Source organism: Nansenia antarctica (genome assembly GCF_963989245.1).
Source record: "Nansenia antarctica genome assembly, chromosome: 17".
NCBI classification, from domain to species: Eukaryota; Metazoa; Chordata; class Actinopteri; order Argentiniformes; family Microstomatidae; genus Nansenia; species Nansenia antarctica.
In genome coordinates, this window is record NC_137687.1 from 2,950,339 (window position 1) to 2,970,289 (window position 19,951).

Below are 19,951 nucleotides of genomic sequence, written 5' to 3' on the forward strand. Positions count from 1 at the left end.
TCCCCGTGGCGACCCCATTGATTGTTTCCTGTTGCCACGGGAACGAGGATATGACATGGTGGTGGGAGACGAAATGACGTCTGCAGAAGCCAGCCTGGTGATAGTCTTAGAGGGGAGCTCAGCACTTTCATCATCAACCCCACAGCGATGTCGCTCTGCCATCACGTCATTCACCAGGTAGGTGCTGCAGGTCTGGCAGAATTGAAATTTGTGCTGGGAGTGGCTAGAATGGTGGTGCTCGAGTAGATGGTCTGCACTCTGCGCCGTCTGTTGGCACTCTGAACAGTGGTACGTCTCGTTCGCGTCGTCCTTCTGCTTGGAGGTTTTCAGAAGCACGATAGGGTGAAGGCGTCTCTTCATATGCTGCGAGGATTTCAACTGGGCTGCTTCGGTTCCTTCCGCCTGGTTGGATTCAGATCTCGTCTCCACCTTGCTCTCAGTTTCACTGAGGGATTCCTCCTCCGACAGTGGTTCTCCGTAGAACATGCTGAGCATGGGGGGTTCTTCGCCATCGACTGCTGTGGATACACCCTCAAAGAGTGGCCTTGCGTTTCCCAGACCAGCTCTTTCAAGGCCCGGGTCTTCGGGGAGCTTGAGGAGGTCTGGTGTTCCTGATACCGTCACACAGTCCGATACGATATGGTCTCTCTCAGTCTCTCCGTCTCTCCTCCCGCTCTCCGTTTCCTCTTCACTTTCCTCTCCGTTCCCCTCTCCACGCCTCTGCTTCCACAGCACACTGCTCACTCTGTCTCTCACACTCCTCCTCCCTTTCCCAGTGACTCTCACCTTCACCTCCCCGGGTTCCTTTGTCATAGGTCGCCGCCCTAGTTCACATCTCAATCCGTGACTTCTCGTCTGCACATTTCTCTCCATCTGTACTTCCTCGTCCTCCTCTTCCTCTCTCACTCCGTCATCCCTTGACCTCTCTTTGATCCTAGTGCATTCCAACCTCTCCGTCGACATCGAATTCGATTCTTGCTCTACTTCCGTTGAGGTGGACGGAGTGACGTCTTGCCGACAACATCCTGTTCTCTCACTAGCTGAGGCCATGAGTGGTGGTAGGTCTTTACTCGATATCAGTCCCGTGATCACAGGTGTGATGGGCAATGACTTGTTGTTCACCTGTGTGTGATTGGTGGTCTCAGGGCTCAGGGCTCCGACTGAGGTGGGTTCAGATCCTTCCGGATCATTCTGCCGCACTCTTCCAGAGGGCGGGAGAGACACGGAAGAGAGGATTTGCCCGATGGAGTCTCCCGTACATGGGGGAAGGGCAGCTGAAAGGAACAGAAAAAGAGGGTGAGAGAATTGAAACAGCAAATATGAGAAAGAAAATAGGTTTCAGATTCATCAGACCAAGGTTCCGATCCCAATTCACCCCTACGGCTCCGATTTGCGCGTTCACGTTTAGGATAGGGGTGTGTCCCGATTCTTGTTTTCATGGAGGGCTATGGGGAAGGGGGAGGGCTTTCCATGGCTCCGTTTGGAGATTTTTCATGACCAGCCACGGCCCTACCTCCCAGGATGCATTGCGAATCATCTACAGAAATCAGATTTCGCTCTAGGCAATGCGGAAGACACACTCACAAATGTAATTACTTGTTAATAAAGATTAGAAAAATTATGATTAAAAAATCTTATTATCTTAGTTTAATGTCATTTCAATATTATAGATCTTTTCTTTATAACAAGTATAACAACAACAAAAATGCTATTACTGCTCCTCTGATATCAGTGCAGACTGGCAGGGTAGGTACACGAACTGCTTGCCTACAGAGCACTGCTATTCTGTCATGAAGTATTGTTCTTTTTTATTTGATGACTTATTTGATCGATTGATAGCATGAAACATTGAAGCATTATGTTGTGAACGAATCGCGAGCGTCCATGCTTTCCTCTGATACTACTGATGACGTATCAGTAAGGGTTGCCCCATCTCATAGGGGGTAACATTTCATAAGCCAACTCTGTTTCCGGAGAGGCAAGTCGAAAACAAGGGGCACTTGAAAATGAGGGGTAGGAGCCCCGCGGTGGTGTAGCGGTCTAAGCACTAGCCACTAGTGCAAGCTGCCCACCGGGGACTGGGATCGAATCCCAGCTCGCCAGACCCGGATATGGCCGGGGCACACACAGGGAGCGGCATATTGAGCGGCCGCTCCCGAGGGCGGTATAGGAATATTTCCGGACAAGGATCCGTCGCGCAACAGCGCCCCCGGGGTGCCGGAATAACGGTGCTGGGCTCGAGGAGCCAGTCAGCTAGTCTGCCTGGCGGTCTCCTCTGGGGCTGCCGGCCACGGGGTCGGGGTCGATTTTAAAAAACATCCCCTGAGAAAAGCAGCTTGCTATGTGGACCCACCTGCTGGTTCCAAGTGCCCTAGACAAGTCTGGTGCAGAAGGAGAGTCTTCAAGAGCTGGGGTTGAGAGGCAGCCCGTGCACACTCCTCCAAGACAGCGGGGGCAGTACTGAGCCAGGACACAGTCTGAGATCACACAAAAGGAGGAATTACAAAAAAGTGAAACTTGTTCAGTGTCAACAAACAACTCAAGAACAGCAGAGGGAGAAGCAGTAAACACTTGGCCGCATTAAACATGAGAGGAAAGCAAAGCGCTCTGTATCAATTTAGCATACCAACAGAAACAGAGGGAAAGGCAAGGCAAGTTTATTTGTATTATAGCACATTTCATACAACAGGGGCAATTCAAAGTGCTGTACATACATTATTTAAAATTACAGCAAGAGGAGCATAAGAAAATAAAAATTACAATGAATAAAAGCAAATATAAGAAGTAAATAGATAAAACATTTAAAAAGACAATAGTTAATGGAAAAAAGACATTGATAGAAGTGTTTGTGTTTAATCATAACTGGTGCAAAACATGAAGGTTTTTAGCTTAGATTTAAATATGTTAAGGGTTTGGGCCTGGTATAGGAAGGTCTATAGGAAGAAACTGGTATAGGAAGGTCTATCTGTACCTGAGCAAGGTTTGGGACTGGGAGAAGCTGGTCCAGTCTGATCAGAAACTCCCACAGCAGTTTCTCCAGGGCCTGGTCAAACTGAGGTCCATATTCTACAGGAAACTCATCCTAGAGGAGGAGGAGGAGGAGGAGGAGGAAGACGAGAGAGATAGTGTGTCTTATGGGCTAGGTTTTCCGATAAGATCTGTTCATGTTCATTGATGGTGTTTGAGAGGAGGAGGAGGAGGAGGAGGAGGAGGAGGAGGAGGAGGAGGAGGAGGAGGAGGTCTGACCTTGTAGAAAAGTGCTCTCTCAGTCGGGTCTCTCAGGAGGATTTGTACCAAGTCCCAGAAGTTGACGACTGACCTCTCAATTTTCACGTCCCTCTTCTGACACACATACCAAGACAAAAATACACACAACAGCAGCACACATATGAATACAACTGTATTTGCAAATGAGCTAAGGTAAAGAGAGTTGCAGACTTGAAGAGCAGCAGCAGCATTCAACTCACCTGTTTTTGCGATGAGGAAGAGGTGGGGGCACGTATCCTCTCCAGCTGAGGGAGGATCACCTTTGGGTCGGGGGGGTCCTGGCCACGGCACTGCTCCAAGATCAGCTACACACAACAAGAGGTGTGATGAGGGTGTAGTATTTTTACCTTCTTAAAGGATGGCTTGGACTGGTGATATCGAGAAAGGTTCTTTATATACAATCTCTATTCAACGAGCTATTTTGCCTTTCTTAAAAACAAACTGTCAACTTATATGACATCTTGCATACAAGGCATTCTAGAACCTTAACGATAAATAATAACACCTAACTGTCAATCAACTATGTAACATATTAATCAATCTCCTTCAACTGTCAATCAATCATGCAGCATATTATTCAATCATGTAACCTATAAAGTTACAACAGAGGGACTGTACAGTGATAAGACACACACAAGAATATCCACAAAACACATTGAAAGCAAAAGACCAGATCATGCTGATGTGTTCTTCCTCTCCATCTCCCCTTATTATTATTCTTTTACATAGCAGAGGGATGCCCCCCTCCTATTATTACCTATCTTCTAATTCTGCTACCCTTTTTTTTTTTTTTAAGTAATTTTTTCTGAGTGGGGCAGTCCCACTCATATTTTCATTTTTATTGTGACAGAGACAGTAGAGATTTAGACAGGAAGGATGGGTGAGAGAGAGAGAGAAGGGATGACATGCAGGATATGTCCGCGGCCGGAATCGAACCAGGAACCCTGCACCACCTAAGCGCCCCCAACTACCTTTCTGCTCTATGACCTTATGTCTCACCCGTGCTCTTAGTCCCAGAGAAAGCCTCGCCTGATGTCTGAAGTTGAGCAAGCCCGGGACAGTCTCACAGGACGACGTAACAAACTCCTCCAGCATCCCATACTGCATCACATCCCGCTGCTTCATCACCTTCCACATGGCCGCAGAGACCAACCGTAATGGGGGGGCGGGGGGTGGATGGTTGAGCATAGTGACAGACTCTACACAACATCAAAAGAGAATATGCCGTACATTGATTATTCATTGCATGTATGTATTAGCCATGGATGACTTGACGATAATCTTTAAATCAAACAGGCCCAAACCCTTAAAATATTTAAATCTAAGCATGTTTTGCACCAGTTATGATTAAACACAAACACTTCTATCAATGTCTTTTTTCCATTAACTATTGTCTTTTTAATTTACTTCTTATATTTGCTTTTATTCATTGTAACTTTTATTTTCTTATGCTCCTCAAGCTGCAATTTTAAATAATGTATGTAAAGCACTTTGAATTGCCCCTGTTGTATGAAATGTGCTATACAAATAAACTTGCCTTGCCTTGAAAGTACCATAATTTCTCTCTTATTTACATTTTCTTAATTAGAAAGCACTATTTCTAAGACTATTATTTGGAAGTGTGTCAACTTATTGTAGACGTAAGACAAGACAAGGGGCTGGCCCTGAGCGAAAATAAGCCAGACATGTATGCAGAATTATTATTCTAGCTGATTTAATATAATTCACAATCCAGTCAAATGGACGACGAACCCAGCATTATATGGGGGGGGGGGGGGCTGTAAACATGTCAGAAGTCAATTGTAGCCAATATTATTAGTCGACATTAACGTTATCTATCTATTATGGCTGAATAAAACAACACACTAAACCATAACAAAACAAGACATGTCGTTTGCAAAGTAACATTACCCTTTTCCGGTGACTTGTGTGTTGCCATGGTCAGCCAGTCTCGTTTTTACGAATCAAAACAAACCTTCTAACTAGCTAATTTTGAAACGTCTCGCGAGATCTATCAAAATAAGCCTGGATGTTTTTAGAGGTCTCGCGAGACTTATCGAACTAAGGCTAGCGAGCTAACGTAACGTAAAGTGAATAATACACTTTTGTTAGAGCTTGTCACTTAGCTAACGTAACGTTAGCTAAGTGACAAGCTCTAACAAAAGTGTATTATTCACTTTTAACTGGCTTAAGTTAAAGTTGAGGCTAACGACAACAGCTACATAAGTGTATGTTAACGGTTATGTTATATTAGGTTTGTTAAAAAATTGATAAATTGAAAATGTATCCTCCCGCCTTCTCCACGACAGGAAACTGAGCGCGGATGTGACGTACTGTAGCCGGATGTGACGTACTGTAGCCGGATGTGACGTACGTAAAAAGATAATTTTAATTTATTAATTTAATAATTTAATAATTAATTAATTAGAAAGATGTGACGATGATGTGACTATAAACTTTAACTAAAATAAAAACTGGAAAAGAAGAGAAGAAGTTGCCCCCTGGTCGTGTCACCAATATGAAGTTACATTTTGGTATTGAAGTTATTCAGGCCAGGCGTACACATGCACGCACATACACACACACACACACACACACACACACGCACACGCACACACACACACACACACGCACACGCATGCACACACACACACACACAGGCACACACACGCACACACACACACAGGCACACACACGCACACACACACACGCACACGCATGCACACACACACACACACACACACACACGCACACGCTCACACACACACACACACACACACACACACACACACACAAGAATGTTGATATCCTGATTTGCATTCTGCTGCTATCACCTATTGTTGATTGTTTACTGTTGTTTATATCCTTCTTATTCTATTATTGATTCTATAGTATTTCTGTCTAATGAACCTGAACTCACAAATTGTAATCTTTGTATCCGAACAATATGATGTAATAAAAGCAATTCAGATTTTGATTCTGACACACGCGCGCGCACACACACACACACACACACACACACACACACACACGCACACACACACACACACAGGACTTTGCCCATAATGCTTCTGTATCTGATCTGAATCATCACTTGGGACAGGGTAAAGTCCATTCAAATGAAATTGCTGGGTCAAACACAAGCGGGCATGAGAGCACATTTACAGACAGAGAAGAAAACAAGAGGACAATAGGAGAGAGAAGGAAAGAAAGTGAAAAATGGAGACAACATCTTCATTGTTAAAGTAAGTAACATTGCTATGTGGATTCTGTAATCTGACCAAATATGTTTTGATAATTGGATAAATGTGTTATAACTGTATAAAAATAAAAATAGATCAACAAAAATACAATGTACATGATACTACCAACAGTCAAACAATCAAACAATAAGTGTAACCCTGGGTGAAATACAGTATATACAGCTATCTACATTACTGTTTTGTCTTTCAATCTATTTTTTTATTTACGGTAACCTTTATTTATACAGGTAAAAACACATTGAGCCCCAAGGGCTCATTTTCAAGTGTGACCTGTTCACAGGCATACAACAACCACGTCCACCACAAACAAATACAATACAAAACCTGGCCTACATAGTCTAAAACTAAACTAAAACTACATAGTCTAAAACTAAACTAAAACTACATAGTCTAAAACTAAAACTAGTCTAAAACTAAACTAAAACTACTCTAAAAAGATAATCTAAAACTAAACTAAAACTACAACACCTAAAACTAGACAGCTAAAGAGCTAGGGACAGGGAGGGGTCAGCAATGGGCAAAAGGGAGGGTAAACTCAATTGCAAGAACAAATCATAGACTCGCACTGTATGTCTCTCAGCAAGAGCTTGAAACTGGACAGAGGGATCAGATGAGACAGTTTCAGACTCTGCTGTAAAGAATTCCAAGAGGAAGGGGCTGCAAATGACTGTTTTGTCTTTCAATCAATCAATCTATCTAACCATCCCCTCTTATACCTGTACCCATTGCACCACACATCGCAGTAGATATTACACAACATTAAAAAACGCCAACTTACTGAAGCATCATATCTAGATAACGATAAGAACCATCTATATGAGGGTTTGTTTTTGTTCTATAATTAGTGAGTCATTAAGATAGCTTTGTACCTCTACAGTCTGCGGTACAGTGTCTAGCTGTCTTACTACGCCAATCGTGACGTCAGAATTATAAGGTTCTATCTCCATTTTTGGTCAAAATTGAGTTGTTTACATAATCTGATCCATTAGGTGTTTATTAATGCCTGTGTGGTGTTATTTTTAAAATGTTGAAATGTTTTAGTCAGTAATTCATAAAATACAAAGGTTCCATCTCACAAAACATAATGGAATGTAAAAACTTTGAGGCTCAATATCTCTGAACTACCCTAAACGGAGATGGAACCTTATCATTCTAAACTCACGCAATGTCAATGTGTCAGGCTAAGTTAGGCTAAGGAAATGTATAGTTCCTTAAATTCTACCCCTGTGTTTTAGCCTACTGGCCAGTGGCCTTACAATCCCATTGCACGAGCTCTGATGCGTGCTCATCTGTGTCATCAGGTCTGAAAATCATCTTCACTCTTCCTCTTCCACAGGTCCGTGTCCAGGCGCGTGTGGTCGGCTCCCCAACGGCCGTTCAGAGTGGTCACCCAAGACAGGGAGACCAGGAAGGGCGTCACAGCCGGCACTCTGGAGGAGCTGAGAGACAGGGTGAGAAAGAGAGAGAGGAAGAGAGAGAGGAAGAGAGAGAGAGAGACTTAATGCAAAACACATTATGAAAATATGCAACACAAATTAAGAGATATTGAGGAGAAAAAAAACAAACACATATACAGATTTGACTTCATACTCACTTTAGTTGGACTGTTTCCTGAAAAAGAAATCCCTTTCTGTCTGTCCAGGTGTGCGAGGCTCTGCTGCTGTCCCTGTCCACCATGTGTCTGTCCCTGGTGTGTGAGGAGGACGGGACTGAGGTGGACTCTGAGGACTTCTTCATGTCCCTGCCTGACAACACTGTCCTCATGGCCCTGGAGCCGTGCCAGACATGGAGACCCCCTGGTGTAGGTTGTCTGTGGCCTGATACTGTATCAATATTATGTGACGTTAGAATTCTAAGGTTCTATCTCCATTTTTGTCAAAAAATAACCCTTTTTTTACATAATCTGATCCATTAGGTGTTTATTAATGCCTGTGTGGTGTTATTTTTAAAATGTTGAATTTTTGTTGTTAGTAATTCATAAAATACAAAGGTTCCATCTCACAAAACATAATGGAATGTAAAAACTTTGACGCTCAATATCTCTGAACTGCCCTAAACGGAGATAGAACCTTATCATTCTAAACGGAGATAGAACCTTATCATTCTAAACGGAGATAGAACCTTATAATTCTAAGCTCACGCTGTGTTAGTGAACAGGATGAGGTTTCTTATTGAGAGCTTAACTAGTTGGTTTAAGTCTTTGGTTAGGGATCAGCTCATAGAACCATGCCCTTGTTTTGATTAACTAGCATGTATATTTGGTATTTTATTGTGTTTGTGTATATTTAATATATATTTAATGTTGTTTTGTACTAATCATACTAATAGTGTAGACAGGGAGCAAAAGACACCTTGGTCTCAGTTTTCCCTGGATAAATGCATTTAAAAGAAAGAAAGAAGTGTGTGTGATCCATAAGGATCTCGACATGGAAATTCTCTGCCTTACCGTCTAAACTAAAGCCTTGTTTCTCTCAACCCAACCCCTCAGGGAAAGGCTTACAAACCCAACCCCCAGGATCAGATCAAGCCCCGGACAGGAAAAGACATTGCACGTGTGACCTTTGACCTGTACAGACTGAACCCTAAGGACCTGTTTGGTTCTCTGAGCGTGAAGGCCACCTTCAGGGGCTGGTATTCAGTCAGTGCAGACTTCAAATGCCTCGGGCCCAAGAAAATCGTCAGGTGAGCAGAGGATATGGTGTGACTTTGTGCGTGTAAGGGGGGGGGGGGGTATTTAACTTTTTTGTTTTACTAGTTACTGCCTGTATATATTCAACTGATTCACTCACTCTCTTCCTCTCTCAGAGAGGCCCTCCGTGTTGCCTCCACCCTCCTCCAAGCAGCTGGTCATATTATGATCAGCGCTGCTTCTGTGATTCGCCGGATCATCGAGGGGGCGGAGTCCTGGCAGCCCCAGCCGGCAGGCTCTATGGAGTACTGGAATTAGGGGAGTGTCTAACCCTAACCCTAACCCCTCTGTGATTAGCTAATCAGATAAGATGTGGAGCTGATCACAACATGTACTTGTGCCAATCGTGGCAACCTTCTGTTCGAGTAATATTTTGAATACCATGTAATAGTATAATATGTACAATGAGTATGATAAGCTTAACACAGTATGCCGCTTGTGAATAATGTAAAATGTAGAAAAGTTGGTTGTACAAAATTAGAATACAAATATGTTGGTGTATATAATCCTCTTTTTCTATCAATTGTACCATGTTAAACACAGTGATGATATAATGTGTGATGGACAAAGATGGCATTTTTAAATTACATTCATCTCCTACTCTCTTATATACATGATTTCATCTGTGTAGTTCATCTGTTGACAATGACGCAGCTCACAAAATATAAATGAGGAGCAATAGTTGCAGAACAAGGAAAAAACTGTTTATTCATAAAGAAATGAGAAAGAACATGTATGTCTTGAGGCAATAAAGTGAATGAAGATTAAAACAAAATAACAGGTCTATTGAGCCCAGAAGGGGGTGCTGCTACTGTGCTCTGGGGCTTTTTCTTCTTCTGGGGCTCTGGTTTGTTGTTGTGTCTGTGCTGTTTGAGAGAAGCAGCAGTGGAAGTGGGCTTCCGAAGAACAGGTGAAGACCCGGACGACAGGCGGCTAACCTGGGTGGAGACAGGTGACATTTTGTGCTTGTTGTTGTTGTTGACATCCTCCCTCCTGAGGACAACTCGCCCCTCCAGCATCTTTTCCTTCGCCACCTCCTCCCTTTCCCTCCTCCGCCGATTGCGTCGGGGGGTGGAATGGAGTGCAGCAGAGTTTGCTGCGCACCTCGCGTATCTCCTTGCAGTCCCAGCTGGGTCTGCAGCTGGGTCCGATTCCTGGGGATGCACATGCGGGATGACCTGACCTGGAAGGACAACACAAAAGGCACCATCAAGAGGGCACAACAGCGGCTATACACCCTGAGAGTCCTCAGGAAGGAACACAGCAAGCAGGAGATACTGGTGACCTTCTACCGCGGCGCAGTGGAGAGCATCCTCACCTACGGCATCTGCAACTGGTTCTCCAGCTGCACAACAGCGGAGAGGAATGCGCTAGAGAGTCGTGAGAACAGCACAGAAGATCACCGGCGCCCCCCTCCCCTCTCTGGAAGAGCTGTACAACACACGCTGTCTCAGGAAGGCCTCCAAGATCTCCAGGGACCCGACCCACCCTGGGTACGAACACTTTACCAGGCTGCCCTCGAAAAGGCGGTTCAGGACCCTGGCCGCAAAGACAAACAGACTGAAGAACAGCTTCTACCACAGGGCCGTCCAGGCCCTGAACACAGCAAAGACCTAAGTTCTGGGCCCTGGACAGTCTGGACGGATTGTATGGCAGCTGCTGGACTGAAAAAATCAGGTGTAGTGCTGAGGCACAAACATGTACATTTCAAGCCTGCAAACTGTGACACTTTAAATAACGTGAAACAATACTATTGTGCAATATGACAACCCTAGTCGTCTATCTGTACAGTATAGTACAGTGGATAGTGTACATAGCCTTTATTTATGTAAACCAGCTCCTTCCCTTCTTGTGATTTTTTTTTTTGTACGTTTTTTTTTTCTTCCCTTTCCTAACACCAGGGGAGCCACCCCTCCTAAATTTCGTTGTTTGGTACCTGTACTGTTGCAATGACAATAAAGTCCATTCATTCATTCATTCAGCTGATGCCGAAGCGGAGCCTCCGGACCATGAACCACACTCGGACCTGGTCAGGGTGCAGGGAGCATTTATGGGCGAGCATGACAGTCTCTGTCAGGGTCGGGTAGGGGAGGGGAGGGGAACACGTTGAAGGCCTCCACCAGCTTCTCTGTGCCCTCCAACTCCTGGGTCTGCTCTGAGCGCGCCCACAACAGCTTCAGACCGTTCGAGACGAGAGGCAGACACACCACGTGGTTTTGGTTGAGGCTGAATGCGGTGGGGGCGGAGGCGGAACTACACCCGGATACTTCAGATGTGACCCCCTTGTGACCCTCAGCAGGCTCTGGAGGAGAGGAGAGAGTTTTATCAGGGGTGGAGGCCAGGCGTGGTCTTTGAGCAGAGCTGAGGGACATCTGGGTGTAAAGACTAGGCCTGCTGTCTCAGTCTTGTCCGAGGGATGGACAACCCCTGGTGGATGGTGTAACATATACATTATATTGAATGTTTGCTGCCACTTCGAATGCCTAGTACAATTGACCCACTGGGATGAATAAAGTCATTTAGTTTAATACATTCCAGTCAATTCAGGAACATGTTTAGCTTTCCTTCCTTTGTCCAAATTGAACTCTAAAGGAATTTTAAAGGAATTTATCCCAACTCCACAGGAACCTATCTTCATTAATCAATGATTCCCAAGTTAGTTGGAGTGAAGGTATAAAGAGAAACACAGGTATGCGTTTAATTAATGTTATAGCCATGAGTTTGTTGTGTCTGTTGTGCTGTTTGAGAAAAGAAAGCAACAGTGGGCTGACATTTACAGCGCTTGCAAGGAACACGTGAAGACCCAGACGCCAGGCTAACCTGATGGAAATTTGCTATCACTTCCAAAGTAATTCATAGGTCTTTAAATACAAGGACTACCACTAAACACTATTTTCAATTATAATCAATTGGGAAACAACCATAATGATATTTACATTTTAACATTTTTGCACCAATACTAAATTGTTTTTTTAAATGTACCTCAGCAACACAAAAGAAATGCCACTTACCACTAAAGATTTTCAGAGTGCAACTAGGATTATGGACCTGAAAGAAGATCAGTGAGGTGAGAATCAGTGAGGTGAATGTGGTGTTATGTTAATATATGGTGTGACGCTTATGCTGTAGACCAATGGGAATGAGTTGGGGATACAGGGGAGAGCATGCGCAGTGGGAAAGCGGGCAGAGTGGAATGAATGGTGGAACTGGATGGTTAATAAAGTACGTGGTATATAGTTAACAGTTGTCTCACGCGTTTACTTACGAAACACGACATGGTGTCAGAAGTGCTGTTGAACTAAATCAGTACAGAGATGTGCCTAATCGACAGGCTGTATGAGCGATTCCACGTTACATGCTGAAGGCGAATTGGCTAACAGTGACGGCGAGCTGGCTAGCGGACAAGAAGGCGAGCAGCTGGCTAACGACAACGTGCCGCAAGAGGAAGAGGAAGCTAGCAGAATGGCTACTACAAATGCGACGTTCAACATTCAGCCGCCGGAGCCTTTTGATTGTTCTAAGCCGCTCGAGTGGACAAAGTGGATACGGAGATTTGAGAGGTTCCGACAGGCAAGCAATCTAGCCGCCAGCTCTGATGATAATCAGGTGAACACTTTGATTTATTGTATGGGAGATGAGGCCGACGATGTTTTGAGGGGTTTGAAACTCAGCGAGGGAGACCTGCATCTGTACAGTAAAGTGAGGGATGGCTTTCAATCCTTCTTTGTAGTGAAAAAGAACATTGTGTACGAACGTGCGCGATTTAACATGCGCAAACAGGAAGCAAATGAGACCGTGGATGCATTTGTCACTGCCTTGTATGCATTGGCAGAGCACTGCAATTATGGACAATTGCATGATGAACTGATCAGGGATAGGTTAGTGGTAGGGCTGGCAGACTTGCGGCTCTCAGAACGCATGCAAATGGAAAAAGACTTGGACTTAGAAAAAGCTATCAACATGGCGAGACAATCAGAGGAGATCAAAAAGCAGCAAAGCACACTGAGGAGTGACAGCAGCAGTAGTGCAGTGCAGATGGACGTCAGCTCTGTAGACAGAGTGTTTAAAGGGAGGCCAAAGGAAAAGCCCAAACCTAACATGTATAAGAGCTTTGGAGCAAAGGCACACAGCAGCCAGAGCAGCTCCCAGTGCTACAAATGTGGTGGCGCGCCACACCCCAAGCTGGAGTGTCCTGCCAACGAGGTGAAGTGTCACTCCTGTGGAAAAATGGGTCACTACAAGCGTGTGTGCCTTGCAGGTAAAGCTGTGCACGGTATTGAAGAAGAGGTGGAGGGCTGGTTCCTTGGTTCTGTGACGTCAGAGGCTGATCCATGGATTGTAGAAATAGAAGTGATGGGAAAACAGGTCACCTTCAAGCTCGATACTGGAGCCGATGTCACTGTTGTGTCACAGGCTGTTTTTGCTAACATGTTTTCTAACACACAGCCACCCATTCTCCACAAAGCAGAGAAACCTTTGTTTGGTCCAGGACGAATGCCGCTGGACGTGGCAGGGTTCACCAAGCTGCAGCTGGGGAGAGGAGGCAAGCAGACCACGGAGAAGGTCTATGTGGTGAATAACCTGAGCACGCCTTTGCTTGGGAGGCCAGCCATCGTAGCCCTGGGCTTACTCCTCCGTGTCAACAGCATAGACATGGAGACCCTCAAGACGACCTACCCCAAGCTGTGCAGTGGCCTGGGTGAGGTACAACAAGCATACACCATAAAACTCAAACCGGGTGCTGTGCCATTTTCCTTGAAAACCCCCAGGAGGATTCCGCTGCCTATGATGGGGAAAGTCAGAGATGAGCTCCAGCGCATGGAGAACCTGGGTGTCATCAGCCGCGTGGAAGAGCCAACCGACTGGTGCGCCGCCATAGTGGTCGTCCCCAAAAAGGACGGTAAATCAGTGCGTCTATGTGTGGATCTGACCGGCTTGAACGAGTTTGTATGCAGGGAGAAGTACATTCTGCCGTCGATAGAGCAGAGCCTCGGGATGCTTGCCGGAGCAAAGGTTTTCAGTAAACTGGACGCAAACATGGGGTTTTGGCAGGTTCCACTTGCAGCAGAATCAGCCAAGTACACTACGTTCATCACCCCATTCGGAAGGTTTCATTTCAACCGCCTTCCTTTCGGAATTGCCTCAGCACCTGAACATTTTCAGTGCATGATGGCGGAGGTAACCGAGGGGCTGGAAGGTGTGATATGCCACATCGATGACCTGCTGGTGTGGGGGCGGGATCAGGAAGAGCACGATACTCGACTCCACGCAGTACTGCAAAGGGTGGAAAGGGCCCACATCACCCTGAATATGGACAAATGTGAACTCTCAAAGAGTGAGGTGGTCTTCCTGGGCCAGATCGTCACGGCTACAGGGGTCCGCCCAGATCCGAGGAAGACGGAGGCCATCATGGAGATGAAGGAGCCCGCAAACGTCAGCGAGCTGCGAAGCTTTCTTGGAATGGTCAATCAACTGGGAAAATTCATTCCCCAGTTAGCAGAAAAGGACAAGCCGCTCCGTGACCTTCTCTCGAAAAGAAACAGCTGGGCCTGGGACGTGGCCCAGGTGACAGCATTCAGAACACTGAAGGAAGCCCTGTCCTCTCCTCCAGTGCTGGCGGTCTATGATCAAAAGAGAGACACCAAAGTGTCAGCCGACGCATCCTCGTTCGGCTTGGGAGGTGTTCTGCTCCAGAGGTGGGGGGTTGAATGGAAGCCTGTGGCTTACGCGTCTCGGTCCCTCACTCCCACAGAACAACGATACGCACAGATCGAGAAGGAGGCCCTGGGCCTCACATGGGCCTGCGAACGGTTCCAGGATTTCCTCATAGGAAAACACTTCTGCCTGGAGACCGACCATAAACCCCTTCTCAGCTTACTGGGAGGCCAAGCCCTGGATCTTCTGCCGCCAAGAATCCAGCGTTTCAGGATGCGGTTGATGCGCTACTCATATTCTATCGTGCACGTGCCAGGAAAATCACTCTGGACAGCAGACACGCTGTCGCGCTCCCCAGTGACAAGATCCAGGTCTACATCAGAAGAGGAGCTAATGGAGAGCACCAATATATACGTGGACTGTGTAATGGACAATCTACCCGTTGGTGCCTCATATATGGAAAACCTGAGGAAGGAGCTAAATGCTGACAGTGTCTGCTCACGTGTTATGATGCTGTGCACAGAGGGATGGCCTGACCACGCAAGCCAGGAACCTGTGCTGAAGAGCTACTGGCGGGAGCAAGCTACGCTCACAGTGGAAGACGGTCTACTGCTGAAAGGCACACGACTGGTGATACCTTCAGTAATGAGGAACGACGTGCTGGCCAGACTACACGAAGGACACCAAGGTGTTGTGAAGTGCAAGGAGCGTGCCCGCCAGTCTGTGTGGTGGCCTGGACTCAGCCAACAGGTAAATGAAATGGTGCTCAATTGCAGGGCATGCATTCAGGAGCGACAGAATCCCAGAGAACCTCTCATGCCGTCAGAGTGCCCTGAAAGACCATGGCAGAAGTTGGGGGCCGACCTGTTCGTCCTGGGAAAAGACACATACCTACTCGTCGTCGATTACTTCTCCAGGTATGTTGAGATTGCCCAATTGTCTCACACCAGGTCCACTGACATTATTGTACATCTGAAGTCCATGTTTGCCCGCCATGGCATCCCGGAGGTCCTGATGTCAGATAATGGGCCTCAGTTTTCTGGTCAAGCCTTCACCTCCTTTGCTGCTGCGTACGGTTTCAGACACATCACCAGCAGCCCAAGGTTTCCACAGAGTAATGGTGAAGCAGAAAGGGCAGTCCAGACTATGAAAAACCTCCTGAAAAAAGCGAGCGACCCCTACCTGGCTCTACTCGCCTACCGAGCCACACCCCTTCAGAGTGGGTACAGCCCGGCCCAGCTCCTTATGGGCCGACGTCTGCGCACCACGGTGCCAGTGCTGCCCTCTCGACTGGTCCCTACACTGCCGGACAGCGACGCGTTCGCGCAGAAAGAGGAGGTGAAAGGGAGGTCGGATGCGGTAAACTACAACCGGCGACACCGTGCAAGACCCCTCTGTGACCTGTCTTCGGGAGAGCAGGTATGGGTCACGGATGCTAAGACGTCGGGAACTGTGCTCCGAAACCACTCTACTCCGAGGTCCTACCTGGTGGGCCTGCCCCAGGGGGTGGTGAGACGCAACCGACAGCATCTGATACCCCTACACACACCTACACAAGACAGGGGCTCCCCGCCGCAGCAACAAGCCCCGGAGCCGGCCCCAGACCCGACCCCTGGGCAGGCTCCCATGTCACCTGCAGTCGGAACACAGGCCCCACCTGCAGAGACTCCCACGCTCAGAACAAGGGGGGGGAGAGCAGTGGTTAAACCTAGGAGGTTTGACATGTAACTGAGAAATGTGGACAAGTGTTTGTATAAGTGTTTACCCTAAAAAAAAAAAAAGAAAAAAAAAAAAGGAGTATATGGGTAATGTTACTGTTGTATTTAAGGAAAAGTTATTCCATGTTACGTTGGATGGGGTCTAGTTTGAGCACTTTTAGTAGCCCTGTTAGTTTTGAGATTTATGGATCAAACCGCTATAGTAACGTATGTTCAGGATTTACACAGGGACAGACCTTTACAACAAAAGAGGCAGAATAATCCTCTAAGGTCTGACGAGGCAAAGGCAGTCTACCCTTTGTCTCTAGAAAGGGGAGATGTGGTGTTATGTTAATATATGGTGTGACGCTTATGCTGTAGACCAATGGGAATGAGTTGGGGATACAGGGGAGAGCATGCGCAGTGGGAAAGCGGGCAGAGTGGAATGAATGGTGGAACTGGATGGTTAATAAAGTACGTGGTATATAGTTAACAGTTGTCTCACGCGTTTACTTACGAAACACGACAGTGAACTCGGTAAATTGACTCCAAATTAAAAGACAAACATGTATAACAAAAGCAATGCTGGACAAAATGGCCACTGTTGGCTTAATCTCACTTTGGTTTAAGTGATGCAACATTAGCTAGCAAAAAAACGAGTCTTCCTAATTCACTTAGTCCCCAAGAGTGTTTGAATGGCCAAATTGTACTTATTACATTGTACAGTTAGGTTAAATACCTTCCTCTTGGACTTAATTTAGCTAACTAGAAAGCCACAAAGGTGATAGTCAACTTGGCTACAAGTGGTATGACGATTTTGAGTTAGCTAGATTGAAATAACTTGGTCACACGTTAGCTAGCTTATACATTTTTATAACATTAGCTATTGCACAACAGAAAATATATGGACAGCTAGCATTACTTCACAGTCATTTATCAGAAGCTTTTATCCAAAGTGACTTACAATAAGTGCATTCAACATATACGTACTTTCTCCGTTAATTCTGTCACAGCGTGACTGGCTGGCTGCAAAGCATCTTCTAGAATGTGGCAACAATGTTTTTTTTAGCGTCTTATCCGCTTGTTAAGTCGTGACGTATTTCCGGGGCCAACGTTGGCTGAGGCGCTGTCTTCGAGATGCCGAAATAATAATAATAATTAATTATATTTATATAGCGCTTTTCCGAGGCTCAAATACCCTGACAATATGGAGAAAACGGTAAAGTGCTGTGTCCCTTGTTGTATGAATAGATCCGAGTCTAAAAAACGATTAAACTGTCATTCTACCGCTGTAGTTCACAGGTACTCCGGTGCGGAGAATTTCTGATTTGGACTCGGAAATGGCTAAACGTCACTTTTGACGTCAGACTTAACAAGCTTTTTTGTCTGTCTTACATGTAACGATGAATTGAGAATCAAGGACCCCAATTGAAATAAGCCAGTGGCTTTCTTGGGTTTTTATCCTGTTAGTTGACCGTGTATGTAATATGTACTTTCATGTACCTACTTCTGCAAATCTTCTAATAAAGTTTTCAATCAATCAATCAAAAGCGGATAGAGAGTGACCACCGTCACTTCCTGGCGCCTTTTGAATATCCCATTTCCGGTGGTGACCAAACTCAATTGAATCCATTTCAATCAACGCGAGAGAAACAAGTACATTCAACATTTTCCATAAACGATTGAAGTCTACTTGATTAAACCATGTTCACAAAAGGAATATTAATTAATTGTGTTGCATATAGTGATTTCATTTGTGTAAATTCAAAGACCTGCTATTTCCCATTTTTTCAGTGTAGCGCCGTCCAGAGGGCAACAGTTGAAACAGGTGGTGAGCAGGGTGGGAGGGGTCAGAGATCATTTTATGTGCTCTATTTGTGTGAATGTTTGCTGCCACTTCGAATGCCTAGTACAATTGACCCACTGGGATGAATAAAGTCATTTAGTTTAATACATTCCAGTCAATTCAGGAACATGTTTAGCTTTCCTTCCTTTGTCCAAATTGAACTCAGGAACTCTAAAGGAATTTATCCCAACTCCACAGGAATCTATCTTCATTAATCAATGATTCCCAAGTTAGTTGGAGTGAAGGTATAAAGAGAAACACAGGTATGTATTTAATTAATGTTATAGCCATGAGTTTGTTATTAGTAGAAGTCATATTCATATTGACTGGATGGATTCAGCTTTGAATGCTAGCAGTCTCTTTGGCTCCCCCTGCTGTCAGGTTTTAGCCATCAAACACATCTCATTGTACCAAGACTTGAGGAGATGAAGAACATGACGTTACCATGTTAATCTTGTCATCATTGTAGTATTACCGCCATTTCCACTACATACATTGCATATGAATTTAGATTTTTTTCTGTACAAAAGTACAAAACCAACACAAACACATCATATGGAATGCTCTTTATTGGGTAAGACTGAAACAAAACATGAACAAATTAGTCTTAAACTGCACAAAACATGTACTAGAAGCAGTATAGTTTCCCCTCTACAAACAGTGTAGACTGTTTTCTGTTAGCAGTAGCATTCATCATTTTCCTTTTTCTCGTGTCAATATTTGGTCCATGTGAGAATAACAGAGAAACTGACCCTGGAAATATGCATATCCAAAACGTAAATTATTCAATTGCAAAATGTAAGTTAGAAAATAAAAATAATCTCCTATACACTGGTCATTCTGATTAAATTCAATATAACTAAATTAAAACTATAATGTGGCAGGTTTCAGACACCATGGCGATGCCGATGAGACACCCTGAAACAGTGAATTGTATAGATGTGTTAAAAGACGATTAACGATCTTAAGAAAGAGAGATAAAGTGAAATGATAGAACAAGGTGGATAATCTGGGAGTGAGAAAGCAGTGTTCAAAATGTGGTCAGTGATGATGACATGGGACCCCAGAAAAAACTCTCCTCGGGGACCACCAGCAGTTCCACATATTTGATCTGTTCCACCACCAGCACACCTGATTCAACTAATCAAGTGAAAAGCAATTATGGTTTGTACTTGATTAGTTGAATCAGGTGTGCTGGTGGTGGAACAGATCAAATATGTGGAACGGCTGGTGGTCCCCGAGGAGAGGTTTGAGAACCACTGCTCTAGACAGAAACAGTAACCCTGAGGTTATTAGGTCTGTTGAGCCCAGAAGGGTGCTGCTTCTGTGCTCTGGGGCTTCTGGGGGCTCCTGGTTTGTTGTGTCTGTTGTGCTGTTTGAGAAAAGAAACACACCCAAGCTAGTTTACTCTATACAACATCATAAACTACAACATCATAAACTACAACATCATAAACTACAACATCATAAACTACAACAACATAATAAACTACAACATCATAAACTACAACAACATAATAAACTACAAACTTCA

At 45.1% G+C, this 19,951-nt stretch overlaps 1 protein-coding gene across 1 annotated transcript; it reads left to right on the forward strand.

Annotated features, from left to right (window-relative positions):
- Window positions 1–6,388: 6,388 nt before the first annotated feature.
- Window positions 6,389–10,192, forward strand: cideb (cell death inducing DFFA like effector b). Its single transcript, XM_080547576.1, has 5 exons — window positions 6,389–6,512; window positions 7,867–7,981; window positions 8,173–8,331; window positions 9,019–9,212; window positions 9,336–10,192. Exons 1-5 carry the CDS (start codon window positions 6,487–6,489, stop codon window positions 9,475–9,477), a joined length of 636 nt encoding a protein of 211 aa, XP_080403702.1. The 5' UTR covers window positions 6,389–6,486; the 3' UTR covers window positions 9,478–10,192.
- The last annotated feature ends 9,759 nt before the right edge of the window (window positions 10,193–19,951 follow it).

Coding starts and splice junctions, on each gene's coding strand:
- cideb (XM_080547576.1), top strand. CDS start 6,487: ATGGAGACAACATCTTCATTGTTAAA. Junction 8,332..9,018: donor AGACATGGAGACCCCCTGGT/GTAGGTTGTCTG, acceptor CCAACCCCTCAG/GGAAAGGCTTACAAACCCAA. Junction 9,213..9,335: donor GGGCCCAAGAAAATCGTCAG/GTGAGCAGAGGA, acceptor TTCCTCTCTCAG/AGAGGCCCTCCGTGTTGCCT.